General features: G+C 36.0%; 2 protein-coding genes across 2 annotated transcripts in view; one reads left to right on the forward strand and one right to left on the reverse strand.

Annotated features, from left to right (window-relative positions):
• The window catches only part of LOC117987946 (lysophospholipid acyltransferase 7-like), a 300,396-nt gene that overhangs the window by 8,421 nt on the left and 277,219 nt on the right, over positions 1–14,756 (forward strand). The gene's annotated exons all lie outside the window — the stretch shown is intronic.
• On the reverse strand, positions 1,152–10,930 carry LOC117987524 (aldo-keto reductase AKR2E4-like). The gene is made up of 7 exons (XM_034974548.2): positions 10,772–10,930; positions 9,042–9,137; positions 7,731–7,913; positions 5,609–5,725; positions 4,355–4,522; positions 3,238–3,435; positions 1,152–1,594 (listed from the first exon to the last, which is right to left on the reverse strand). The coding sequence occupies exons 1-7, from the start codon at positions 10,850–10,852 to the stop codon at positions 1,355–1,357; spliced, it is 1,083 nt and encodes a 360-aa protein (XP_034830439.1). The 5' UTR covers positions 10,853–10,930; the 3' UTR covers positions 1,152–1,354.

Here is a 14,756-nt window from a genome sequence, read left to right on the forward strand (position 1 = left end):
TCTGAGATAAAAAATAGCCTACGTCACTCTCCAGAATAACTCGCTGCACTATAGGGGTAAAATAGGGTTTTGAAATTTGTATAGTCCACGCGGACGAAGTCGCGAGCATAAGCTGATCTATTATATACGTTGCCACAGCCAGCCGAAGGCTCCTACTGATTTATCAACGCCAGTCCTAAACCGGTGAACTTAGATTGAACACCTGTCGTAGTAGACTTATTATGGGATACTGCGTTTTAGTAACTCCTGGAGTAGAGTAGTTCCTGAAACTATCCGAATGTCATTTGTATTATAACTCTACGTGGCCTTATATTTCTTCCATCCACGTTGGTAACTATTTTTCTCAACCAGCTACGAAATAAGATTGAAATAGTAGAGATAATTCTATTTATTTGTGTTTATTATTTTTGTACATAAATATAAAATTAAATTAAGTGGACCAAGATCAAACTTACATCTATATCTTCTATAATATCTCTATCTTCTATAATATAAAAATGAATCACTAAATGTGTTGCTCATCGCAAATCTCGAGAACCGCTGAACTGATTTCGCTAATTCTTTTTTTATAATATTTCTTGATGTACGAGGAAGGTTCTTACGGAGAGAAAAATTTAATTCAACCTCCCCCTCAATTTTCTAAACTCCACCCGAGCGAAGCCGGGGCGGTTCAGCTAGTAAATAATAAAACTGTAACTGGACGATTTCTGTACATTAAAATATATTTTTTCAAAAATTTTAATCGGAGAAAACATTATTATCGATATTGACTCCAAAACAATTGTTTTTGGAATTCTGTCTGTCTGTCTGTCTGTCTGTCTGTACACCTCATGAAAACTACTGAACGGATTTAAATGAAAGGTGCAGTCATAGCTGATACTCTGGGTTAAAATACAGGGTAGTTTTTATCCAGAAAAAAAAATTGAGATTCTTCTTTCTACTCCATATCGTCCGTCAAACCTGAACCGATACATTGATACTTTACTTCCCTAAAAAAAAAACTACCATTGTTACAAGTATTCTAGCAAAATAAAGGATTTATGATCAGGCGGTAACGTTTAAGTGCGGAAACCAGCCCTGCAGAGCGAAGAAAGAAAGAAGATAGGCTCCCCGTGTGAAGCCGGGGCGGGTCAACTAGTCATGATATAAACATTGCGATGGTTATCAGAAAAACGCTTACAAGCAGAAACCTTTATTCTTTTTTTGTATGAATAGTATAACAATAATTCGCGGAATTCTAAGAAAAGCATTTCTTATTGGATCTTCGCAGTTAATCCTTGAGTCGAAGAAATCCTTCTATCCAGCATATTCTTATAATAATGAAAGTCTTCGTCCAAATTATTTTTTCGCATCTTTAATCTTCCTTGCTGTGTGCGATAATGTCCTCTATTTCAGCATCCGTAAGGTCTTTTTTCTCAAATGGGAAATGCGGGTGAGGATACCACTTGACGGGTGTTCGGAGGCGGTAATTACTATTAAATCTTGAGAGCTCGTCAACTTCAGCAGATGTCAGTGAAAAGTCTGTTATATCTCCATTCTGCCTGATCCGATCCTTATTTGTTGACTTCGGAATGGCTACTAGATGACGATCCAGCTGTAAAAAAATGCAGATACATCTAAATTCTGATATCCTTTATTATAAAAGATAGGCCAGCCTGTTGTACTAAATGCAATAACTTATACATGGCTGTATGTAGAGCAACACTGCATGATATTGATGATGATGATGATGATGATGTTGACAGGTTCAAGGTTAGAACTCTTTTCTAGTGATGACAACTATAGTACGTGACAGGTCGAGATAGCAATCGGGTGGGGACGCCGCACACACTCGCACAGCCCCAGCGCTAACCCGGTGCGGGTAAGTGCGGGAGACGTGCGGGTGTGCGGGGCTTCGCCCCCCCCCCCACTCATACCCCGATTGTCATCTCAACCTGTCGCGTACCTATACGAGCCTAAAATAAACTAACCTAAATTTCAAGAAATTTTTATGTATAACTAGCTTATGCTCGCGACTTCGTCCACGTGGACTACACAAATTTCAAACCCCTATTTCACCCCCTTAGGGGTTGAATTTTCAAAAATCCATTCTTAGCGGATGCCTTCGTCATAATAACTATCTGCATGCCAAATTTTAGCCCGATACGTCCAATAGTGTGGGCTGTGGGGGCTGTGCGTTGATAGATTAGTCAGTCAGTCAGTCAGCTTTTCCTTTTAGATTAAATTAATAAGAGTAATATAATAATAGAAAGGTATTATTCTGAATCCTTATCAAAAAACATATAAATATACTTATAAAGAAGCAAATGTGCAAAAAATTAAATTAATATGTAAATAACTACTAATTTACTAACACAAATCTACAACTGTAACAATCAACTACAATCATAAATACACACGCACACATTTATACAATACGCTTATACACGCACACACATGCTCACACACACGCTCACACACCCACACACACACACACATCAACATAATATCACTGATTAACATACTAACAAATAGAATTAGATTAGGTATTAGAATAGATTCAGAAACTCTGTAAATAATATTAATTGATAAGGAAAATAAAGGCTTAATAATAATAATCATTATTATTCTGAATCAATTCAATAATATAAGAGCGGTTTTCATTAATACAAGACGGTTACACAAATCCCAATCAATCCTTTGAAGACTGACAAATTGATTGTGTCTAATCAATATTGAGTTATTGGCGAGACGTTCTTTGTGGTATTTAGACAATAGGCTTTAGTGATCGGTCAAAGGTCAACAAGAGCTCAATACGTTGCCAAGGTTGAAAGGTGACCTTGACTCTTTGTACCTATTCGCTGCTTTTTCACCAGACATATTTGTATAAGAAGCAGGCGTTAAGTACTTTGCGGAAGTCCATGATATGCAATGAACCAAAAACTTAATTTGCTGCTTAATTTGTGAATTGTTTCAGCGGATTACAGCAAATTAAGTTTTTGGTTCATTGCATACCAGACATATTGTATAGACCGCGACAGGTAGCAGTAATTGAGATAGCAATTGGTGTATGAGGCGGAGTGACGCCCCGCACACCCTCACGTCACCCGTGATATTGCGCACCAGGTTAGCGCGAGGGCTGTGTGGGTGTGTGGGGCGTTCTCTCTCTCCGAAGGCCATCTCGACCCGTCGCGTAGGTACTATAGATATTAAAGTGTTGTCAGAAAAGTCTTAAGTCAGTACTACTTTAATACGTACCAAATATCTCAACAGTATTTGAGGCACAGTCTTGTTGTATTTATGAGCCAAAGACACCAGGTATGGATTGTCAGCTCTTGGTTGAGGAGCATTGCTCTTCCGCCCCAGAATACTTCCGAAGGGGGTGTACGCCATCACAACCACTCCATGTTCATTGCTCCAGTTTATGAGTTCGTCTTGAGTTATTGTTGGATTCACCTGTGTAAGTAGCACCAATTAAATAAAAATGTTACGTAATGAACCTAATTCTAACATTGTAACTACTTCCAATTTAAGTACCTATATAAAAAGGAACCCTTATAGAATCATTTCGTTGTCTGTCTGTCTGAATTTCGAAAACATTTTTTTAGGGTTCCGTACTGCTAAAAGTAAAAGGAACCCTTATAGGATCACTTCGAGAAAACCTATAGGGTACTTCCCGTTGACCTAGAATCGTGAAATTTGGTCTTTAAATAGCACAAGTGAAAGAAAAAATCCCAAAAACCGTGAATTTGTTGTCACATTACAAAAAATGTTTTAATGTACGAAATTAGGTTTTCATCATTTAAAGTAAGATTACTATACCAAATGGGGTATCATATGAAAGGGCTTAACTTGTAGATTCTAAAGCAGATTTTTATTTACTTTTACGCACAATAGTTTTTGATTTATCGTGCAAAATTTCGAAAAATACGTCTGTAGTAATAACGGTAATACTGCCAGCATCTTGGGTACAATGCCTCGCTGCAGTGGTCTCGATGAGGTTTTAGATTTAATTTAATTTATTTTAGTTTCATTTTAATACTTTTTACTTTTAATTTAGATTTAAGCTTATTTAATAGAATTGTCTGCTATTATTATACGTACCTTCCAAACTAAGTACACAACCATTCTTTGTAATTAATTTGTTTAGTAACTAATTTGTAAAAATATTTGTTCGTAATTAATTTTAAGCAACCACGATAATATTAGAAGGCAATGGCCCTTAAGACACGGGCTCTCCAAGTTTAGGAGCCAGGATTCCATAAAAGTTCCTTGTAACAAATTTTTGATCAATAAATATTCATTCATTCATTAGCAACACAGGATTTTCCATTTTACTTCACACAAAAGTTTCAGTAGGCATCTCCGAACTTACCTCGATTTGGTTAACGGCTGGCTTGATCCTGCAGTTGTCCCACAGCCTCTGTATTTGTGTTATATTGAAGTTGGACACTCCTATTGATCTTGTGAGGTTCTGGTCTTTGGCATCTTCCAAGCCTTTCCACGTCTCCAAGTAATCTGTGTCGCTTATTTGACCATCTTTCTGAAATAGAAGTATTTTAAAATGTTAATATCCACAGGTTGTTAAATATGACCATCATGATCAACCCATCGTTGACTCACTAGTGAGTACGGGTCTCCTCTCAGAATGAGAAGAAGTAAGGCCGTAGTCCGACACGCTAGTCTAGTGTCGATTGGCAGTCTTCACACACTTTTGAGGACATTATTAGGAGAACTCTCAGAGATGCAAGTTTCCTCACGATTTTTTCCTTCACCGTTAAAGCAAGTGATATTTAATTACTTAAACGCATATAACTGAGAAAAGTTAGAGGTGCGTGCGGGGATCGAAGCTCCGACGTTCCTACGATGTTTTTAAAAACCGAAATACACGCGGCTGAAGTCGCGGGCATTATCTAGTATGTATTATAAGCTTTTTTAATTTCCTTTGTTTTATTTTACTTATAAAGACAATAAAACTAATATAAGTAGGTATACCAATGCAGAAACAATGATAAGCATTTAAGAATGTTGCCAACATGTTGGCCTTGAAATTAGTCACATACTTGAATCGACATAGTGATTGTAATAATTCAAAGACAAAGTCTAATTAGTACTCCCGCCAGTTCAGCTGTTACAATCTTTTATGTGATGTCTTAGATTCTATGAAAATACTTTTCTCAAAATTTAACTTCTTTGTTTGCTACTGAGCCTAATAAATTATGTCAGATGTCTAAGTCCTGGATGCAAGCTATCTCTAACCAACTCTACGAGTTTTACCCAGGGGATTTAGGGATTTAAAAATACCGTGGCAACGCTTTGATTTCTGGGATAAAATGTATCATTTTGTCTATGATTTTCCAGAAAAAACGTGCCTATATCAGTCGCCGAGATGAAAGTTATCTCAATAACAAATTTTATCACAATTGATTAAATGGATGGGCCGTGAAAATTTTATAAACAGACATACTTACAAAAGACATACTTTCACATTGATAATATTAGTATTAGGATTTTAAATTGGAGCTCATAATATTAGGAGTAACAATACATTAGGCTCATAATATTAGGAATACAATTTAACCATTTAGTTGTTGTAATGACCAATTACATGGGCAGACTTTAAACTCACCGTATATGCCATTGGATAATGCATCAGATACAAATCTACGTAATCCATCTGCAGCTCTTGTAGTGACTTTTGTAATGCTGGAATAACCTCACTCCTTTCATGAGCATCGTTCCACAACTGTATAAAAAAATTACAACAATCACATAAAGCATCCATTTATTAATTAACATTAATAGGCATTTTCATTTTAAGTAACACAGGTTTTGAATTTGATCGAATTTATAAAAATGTCTATAACTGTTGCCAAAACTGTATAAAGGGATGTCTTTTATCTCTATATATAAAAATGAATCGCTGAATGTGTTGCTGATCGTAAATCTCGAGAACAGCTGAACCGATTTCGCTATTTTTTTTTTTATTATTCCTTGAAGTACGAAGATGGTTCTTTACGGAGAGAAAAATTTTATTCAACCACTTCCTCAATTTCCTTAACTCCACCCGAGCGAAGCCGGGGCGGTTCAGCTAGTATATATTTTTGGTATTTTTGTAAGTAGGGTATATAAAGAGATAAATAACAATCACATAAACCATCTATTTGTTATAACACTGATATTTTTACTATTATACTAATACTAGCTGATACTCGCGACTTCGTCTGGATTTTTCATAATCCCGTGCAAACTCTTTGATTTTCCAGTTAATCCGGGGTGAATATACCCTATCTACATACCAACCAAATCCGTCTAGTAGTTTTTGCGTGAAAGAGTACCAAACATATACACTCACACACACAAATACAAACTTTCGTCTTTATATTAGTGTGATTATGTAAGTTCATAATATCGATGAACCGATACTCGATAGATGTTGGGGTCCTAAGTTCCTGGAATTACGACCTCGCACCGGAAAGCGCATCGTTGGTAGACCCCCTAATTGCTGGGCAGACGACATCAAACAATTTCAATCGGCGCAAGACAATAGCGTGTAGAAGTCCCTGCAAGGGACCTGTGTCCAGTTGTGGGCATGTGTCGATTGACGACGAAATACATAAATAAGTAAAAATTATTAATAATACAGCAAAAAAGTTTTTGTCGTAGCCGTTGAAGATAGAAACAGTGAGGATATAGGGCGTAGATTTAAGAAGATAAACTTTTAAAATCTAACCCACAACAATAATTTTATTAGCATCGTATTGAGCTCAACAGTAGCTACTCCCAAACTTAGTAGTGATTTAGGTATAACGTACCAATTTAGGAGAAAAACAAGGATGTTTAAATACAATAAAAAAACAACACGACAAGACAGTATCAATATTGTGATAACCTGAGAGGTGTTACGGAAAAATACGCCTTATAAAAATAGAACAAAATTGTGTAATGTAGGTATAATGCGAGACGCTCGTAGTTTTACAATGACTGCGGACATTCCTGAGACTTCCTCGCTCCGAGATTGCAGCTTAATAAAACATACCTCATTTTACATCCGAGACTTATCTTTTCCACAACGAAAACCTCTTTAAAATCCTTTCCGTAATTCACAAGCTGCATACAGAGATATAATTAAATCTAAATGAGCATTTAAGTTTTAATAGCTAAATTTATTTAAATTATTTTGTAGATAAGGTGTAAAGGTTGGTGTTCTTATAGAGAAAAAAATTAGCAATTCAGATAAGAACGAATTTTAAACAGTTGTTTTTCTTAATTTGCCAAAACGAAATGAAATCGAATTAAACCGGAGCTTAGTTTGAAGAGACTTTGCCTCACATTTTATATAAAGAAAGTTAGAAATACACCAAGAAAGAACACCTCAAAAATTCTCTCTCTGCACCATATTCCCCATAGCTGAGAGTCGTGACCCCTTTCCGTTTTTCATAGGTTTAATGGTAGGTATACTTTTCTTGGGAAAATAATGCGCTGGATTCCCAGATCCTTCCACTTAGGTACTTACGACTTGATTAAGAGAAAGAGATTTCGACTATCAGGTCTATAACGGTTATTATCAGTGCTTTTCGAGGCACGGAAGATACGAAAAGGTCAAATTCGGCCACCCAAAGTCGGTCACTTATCCAGTTACCATCCGGGGTCAACGTTGCTTAACCAGCGTGATCATTTGATAGTGCAAGATGATGATAATGTATACCTGCTGAAACGTCGTAGTTGTAAATAAAGGGATATTTATTTACCTTAGTAGTGATGTACACGTCCCTTCTATCGGCATTATTGTCCCTCAAATAGTCACGAACGCCGAGGCCCACTTCGTCTTCTATGCGGTATAGAGCGGCAGTGTCTATATGCCTATATCCGGCCTCTAGTGCCCATTGTACCGCCCGGGCCACCGAGTGGTTCACTGCCAACATTCTTGTTCCCTGTTCGTAACATAATTTCAACTTACAACATTTAAATAAAGATAACGAGAAGTGTATAGGGATTTTTTTAAATTACAAAAATATTATATCATCCAAATGACTTTTCCGGTAGATTTTCTAAAAAAAATATTTCATTACCACGAACACTGTAAAAAATCTGCCAAATCGGTCTAGGTCTACCTCTGCCCGTTTCTCCAGTGATGATATTCATACATGCGGCAATTGATTTTTTTTATGTTTCATATTGTATGGTAGAGCAAAAAAAATAAAGATTGTATGGTAGAGCAAAAAGTAACGGTCAAGTGCGAGTCAGACTCGCGCACCGAGGGTTCCGTACTCGGGAATTTTTTCGACATTTTGCTTGATAAATCAAAAACTATTATACATAAAAATAAATAAAAATCTGTTTTTGAATGTACATGTAAAGCCCTTTCGTATGATACCCCACTTGGTATAGAGTTGTAATAGTATATTATATATATATTATTTATAGTATATTATATATACACCCGAGAGCTGGCAGCTACCTTGGCCAAAGAATTAGTTTGGCCATCCAAAGGGGTAATGCTGCCAGCATCTTGGGTACAATGCCTCGCTGCGGTGGTGTCGATGAGGTTTTAGATTTAATTTAATTTATTTTAGTTTTAATTTAATGTTGTTTTTTTAGATTTAAGTTTATTAATAGTTTATTTGTAATTAAAAATTAATGTATCATATTTTTAAAAAAAAACAAACAGACAGACAATAATATGATCTTAATTTTGGGCTCCGTTTTTTCACTTGGTATAGTAATCTTACTTCGAAAATTTAAAATACTAATTTTATTTGTTCATGAACACATTTTAATTTTTTTGTGACGTGAGAGCAAATTCACGGTTTTCGGATTTATGCCTTTACATACTTGTGCTAAAAGGTCTACCTACCTGCCAAATTTCATGGTTCTGGGTCAACGGGAAGTACCCTAAAGGTTTTCTTGACAGACAGGACGGACGGACGGACGGATTGTATAGACCCGTCGGACAGACAGACTGACAACGAAGTGATCCTATAAGGGTTCCTTTTTCCATCTGAGTTACGGAACCCTAAAAATAAAGATGAGGATACATCAAAGGCTATGTAGGTACTTACATCTGGTGTATGTCCCAAACTAGTCCCCAAAGCAATGGCGGGTATTTCATTGCCATCATTCAGAGTAAATGTCAAAGTACTGGCGTTTACTGGTCCCTATAAAATATAAAGGTCACAACTTGGGTAAGTAATTTATTATGGAAATGTACCTCGTACAATTCCATAAAAGATACCTAGATAGTAATTTTATTAACGCAATAAGAGCATTTATTGTAAACATCTTCGTTGTAATATCTATATGTATATATAAAAGGAAAAGCTGACTGACTGACTGACTAACAGACTGACTGATCTATCAACGCACAGATCTAACTACTTAACGGATCGAGCCGAAATTTCTATGACTATTTCTATTTAATTAATTATGACGTAGGCATCCGCTTATAAGGATTTTTGAAAATTTAACACCTAAGGGGTTAAAAGGGGGGTTTTTTATATTAATATTTAGTTATTAATACTTAAAATGTTTAAAGTGTACAAGGCTTTATAGAGACAAAATATAAAACAATAGGCTAGTTGACACTTTTTTTAAGTAGGTCTTAAATGGTTAATATTTGTCCTATTAGATCAAAAAAATTAACACTATATTTTTTTGCGCCCTAAAAACCGTAAAACTTTAATTTAAAAATATATTTTTCTTAGACAGGTGAAAACACTGTCGGCCATGTTTGGCCGATAGATTATCTGTGCTCTGACGTCATGCATTTGTAAACAACAGCATATCCTCCCAAAGTTTAATAAACATGACTTCTATACTAGTTTACATGAAAAATATAGTAATTATCGTTATTGAATCATCCGAGAATGTCAAAAACGCATCGATAAAGAGCACAGGAAAGTTGTGGACTAGAGTGCCCAGTGAAATAAATATACGTAACACGCGAAGACTTGCTTAAAGGGATCCTATATGACTAACGACTTCAACCCAAATTTATTATTGCAAAGATCACTTTGTTGTAAGTCTTACTTAATAACTTATTCAGTTTATAAAGAGAAAACGATATTTTTTTACGTTTACTATGAGTTTTTAGAAATATATAAAAACTAGCTTATGCTCGTGACTTCGTCCGCGTGGACTTCATAAATTTCAAACCCCCATTTAACTCACTCAGGGGTGGAATTTCAAAAAATCCTTTCCTAGTGGATAACTTCTCTTTACCTACAAAGAACACACAGACCAAATTTCATGTATCTAGGACCAGTTGTTTAGATGTTTAGGCTGTGCGTTGATATATAAGTTAGTCAGGACTTTAAATTTTATATATATGGATACTACGTTAGTCCCCGCGTGACATAGGGATGACATTTCTTTGTTTACATATTTAATGACGTCACATCATGGCTGACAGCGTTTTCTGCGTTTCAAATAAAAATAAAAACTGTATTTTTTTAAATTGGATTTATATATCCATCCTGCGTTTTTAATAATTGTTATTGATATATTTCGTTGTCTTAAGCAAAATACTATAATAAATAATCATTTATTGGACGAAATTAGATATGAGTCAAGTAGCCCATTAAGTTATAAACAATGAAAATTTTATGGGACCACCACGGAACCATCTTCTGTTGATCAAAAAAAAATCAAATCGGTCTAGAAACCTTGAAAAAATCGGTGCTTTTCAAAAATTGGTCCCAATTGAGAACCACCTTCTTTTTGGAAGTCGGTTAAAAATTATAAACAAAACGATAACCTAAGCAACCATTAAAAAAATATCAAGGAAACTTACCAACACTTGTTCCAATAAAATAAGTTGAAGCAAGTACTTCCATTGTCCAAACACGTCCATCTTTACTGATACGCAAAACATACACTGACCTATTATATCAATAAATTAACATAAACATTATGTCTACGGTCTACTGATTGTGTAGTGTATAATATTTATTACAATCAGAATCCGAGGATACAGAATTGTCTTTTGCAGATCGCCTGTAAAGTAAAGCTGAAAAGAAGGAGGTAAGAGGCAGCGTTTTTAAGATTCAGTACCTCAAAAGGACAAAAGGAATCCTTATAAAATCAGTCTGTCTGTAGTGTCTGTCAAGAAAACCTATAGGATATTTCCCGTTGACCTAGAATCATGAAATTTGGCAGTTAGATAGGTCTTACAGCACAAGTAAAGGAAAAATCCGAAAACCTTGAATTTGTGACTACATCACAAAAACATTTGAAATGTTTTCATGAATTAATAATAAGTATTTTCAATTTTCAAAGTAATACAACTACCTATATATCAAGTGGAGTATCATATGAAAGGACTTTACCTGTACAATGTACATTCTAAAACAGATTTTGATTTATTTTTATGCATAATAGTTTTTGTTTTATCGTGCAAAATGACGAAAAAATACGACTCTACGGAACCTCGGTGCGCGAGTCCGACTCGCGCTTTTTATTTCTCATCTTAGCAATCAAACTCAGAGAAACTATTTCCCTCTAGTTCCGCTGGCTACTTTTTGCACGATTTGCGTGGAAACACCTCACATTTATTTAGAGTACACTATCACACTTTACAGCACCACAGAGAGTAGCGATTAATTTCGTTGCAGCGTCCGACGTAATTAGTTGCAGTGTAATGAGTGCAATTTAAAACAAGAAACCGCTACTCTGCTACCATTAAATATGTTCAAACTATCCGTTGTTTGTAGTTAATTTTATTTATGTGCTGTTATTTTTGTATTATTAATCTCTTTTACACAGTAACTGTTGTAAGTGTTGTAAGAAGTACTTATCTATACTGAAGTAGGTATAATAAAACTGTAACTAGACGATTTCTGTGCATCTTCTTATAATATCAAACCAATCACTAAATGTGTTGCTCATCGCAAATCTCGAGAACAGCTGAACCGATTTCGCTAATTCTTTTTTTATAATATTCCGTGAAGTACGAGGATGGATGGATTTCTTGCGGAGAGAAATATTTAAAAAAATTGAATCGGCTGTTAGGCGGAACGAAGTTCACCAGGGCAGCTAGTTAAATATATTTTGAAAATTTGAATCGGAGGAAACATTAATATCGACGTAGACTCCAATAGATTTTTTTTTGAATTTTTGTCTATCTTTCTGTCTGACTGTTTGTCTTTCTGTACGCGCATCACGTCAAAACCACTAAACAGACTTAAATGAAATATAGTACAGTTATAACTGATACTCCGGGTTAACATATACTTAGCAAGTGACATTTAATTAGGTACCTACTTAAAACGCACATAACTCCGAAAATCTAGAGGTGCGTGCACGGGATCGAACCACCAGGCTATCACAGCTTGTATGAATATATACTACTACTTGACTGAATTGTTCTATTATAGCTACTTGCCTTAACCTACACATTTGGTGGAAAAACGCTGACAAAAATACCTACTTTTTAATAAAACGCTATCTTTTGTAGATACTTCATTCAATTTTGTAGATACAATAATATAAAATAAGTTATAGGTAGAACAAGAGAATCCACAATGCAGAAAGAGTGAATAGTCCGTATAATAACAAAAAGGGAAAATGGATCGCTAGCGTTGCTCAATTTCTATCGACATTTTGTCTGCGTACCTATCAGGTAAAAGAAATTTTCTTATGCTGACCTCTTACCTATTGTTTACTTAGTTTGTATTGTATTATAACATCGTATGTTACAGACATACTATTATTACTGCGATTTGTATCAAGGTATACCTATCTATAGAATTATTAATTGTTTGTATTTCATTTAATATAATATTCTAGACTAATAGTGTGATCGCTAAGGTTTCATATATTTGTATTGTATAAGACGGTTATATACCTACTACGATTAATTAGTCGATTTTTAACTGCCGATATTTCGACTCGGTTGCATGAGTCGTGGTCACGACGGGACTGCAGTGCTGCGAGAGGTGGAGTTCGAGCTGTCATGGGCAGTGCCGATCTACCCTCTTTCTTTTTCTTTACGCTGGAACTTCACAAGATCCATAGGTACTCGGTAGATCGGTACTACCCATGACAGCTCGAACTTCACTTCTTGCAGCACTGCAATCCCGTTGTGACCACGACTCATGCAACTGATTGGCAACCCACTGCCAGACGCCTTTAAAGTTTAAAAGTTTAAAGGTGTCTGGCAGAGGGTTGACACGATACTGAGAGATGTCTGGCAATGCATGACGTGATTTCTAATACTATTCTAAAGAAAATATAAAAAATAAACTTTATACGTAAGATTTTTTACAAATCTCCTAAAACGACCATGATCCAAATTTCATAGTCGCTGATCGTTCCTCCCCTGTGTAGGGGACAATACGCAGAGAAACTTTCAGCTATTCTAAAATAACGAAGGTCTGGCACGCGCTGGTTCTTAGTCCATAAGAGGTAGACATAGCGATTTCACTTCACTCCTTCTATCCTTAGAAATAATCATCACTTTGTATGTTATTGTTGTCATGCAATTAGTTTTTCAATCAGATTAAAAAAAACCTCCATTTTAAAAATACTTCAGAAAAATACACCTATTCGTTCCGTAATAGTTTCCAAGCTCCTTATAAAATGCCGATATTAAGAGCAAAATGAAAATATTTTTCTTGTAACAAAAGCTGTTCCTGGTACAGTCTTTAGAATTAGATGGAGCATTTACAAGAGTGCAGAATAAAATTAATAGAGGCGTACAATTTGAGCGTTGCTTCTGTTAAACGAGATAGTTACCTTTGCGAATAAGTCTGCTAAACCGCAATTGGCCAGCGTGGTTTACTATAAACTCTTCTCATTCTGAGAAGGCACCTATGCTCAGTTAGTGAGCCAGAGATGGGTTGATGATGATGTTGATAATGATTTAAAAGCTTCAATTACAGTTTTTACATTTCAAGAAGACGAGTGGCTCTTGCTTCTGTTTAAGTCGTATCGGCACACGAGTAGATATATAGACCAGAGGGGAAGCTTCATACTAGCGGCTGGCTGTAGGTTCACTCACTAATAGCGCAGCTCACGCACACCACGACGTGTCACGGACGCTCCATTTGCCGCCGTTTGCCATCGAACTGGGCGCAAACGGAGCGTCCGTGACACGTCGTGGTGTGCGTGAGCTAGTGTGAAGCTTCCCCTCTGGTCTATAATATCTACTCGTGTGGTATCGGTATAAGTAAGGTAAGTACACTAAAAGTGTGCGTTTGGGAGCACTAGCTCGCGAGTGATTGGTCCGACATGGACGCACACTTACACAATGCCTTACATGGGCATTGCGTAAGTGTGCGTGCGTAACCACAAGCAAAGTTCACTCGTCCTCGTGAATTGCAAGAACTGTACTAAAATAAAGAATGAAATTAATAGATGCGTACAGTAAACTGAAAAGAGATGCAGCTTCTATTACAATTATTAGGTATATTTTGGACACGTGATGGCTTGCTAGGATTTAGATTTTTAGGGTTCCGTACCTCAAAAGGAAAAACGGAACCCTCATACGATCACTTTGTTGTCTGTGTGTCTGTCTGTCTGTCTGTCCGTCTGTCTGTCAAGAAACCTACAGGGTACTTCCCGTTGACCTAGAATCATGAAATTTGGCAGGCAGGTCTTATAGCTGGCATTAGGGGAAAATTCTGAAAACCGTGTGGTTATATCACACGGAAAATAATAATTTGTGGTCATAAACTAATTATTATTATTTTCAATTTTCGAAGTAAGATAACTATATCAAGTGGGGTATCATATGAAAGGTCTTCACCTGTGCATTCTTAAACTGATTTTTATTTATT

Source organism: Maniola hyperantus, chromosome 13 (assembly GCF_902806685.2).
Source record: "Maniola hyperantus chromosome 13, iAphHyp1.2, whole genome shotgun sequence".
Taxonomy (NCBI): Eukaryota; Metazoa; Arthropoda; class Insecta; order Lepidoptera; family Nymphalidae; genus Maniola; species Maniola hyperantus.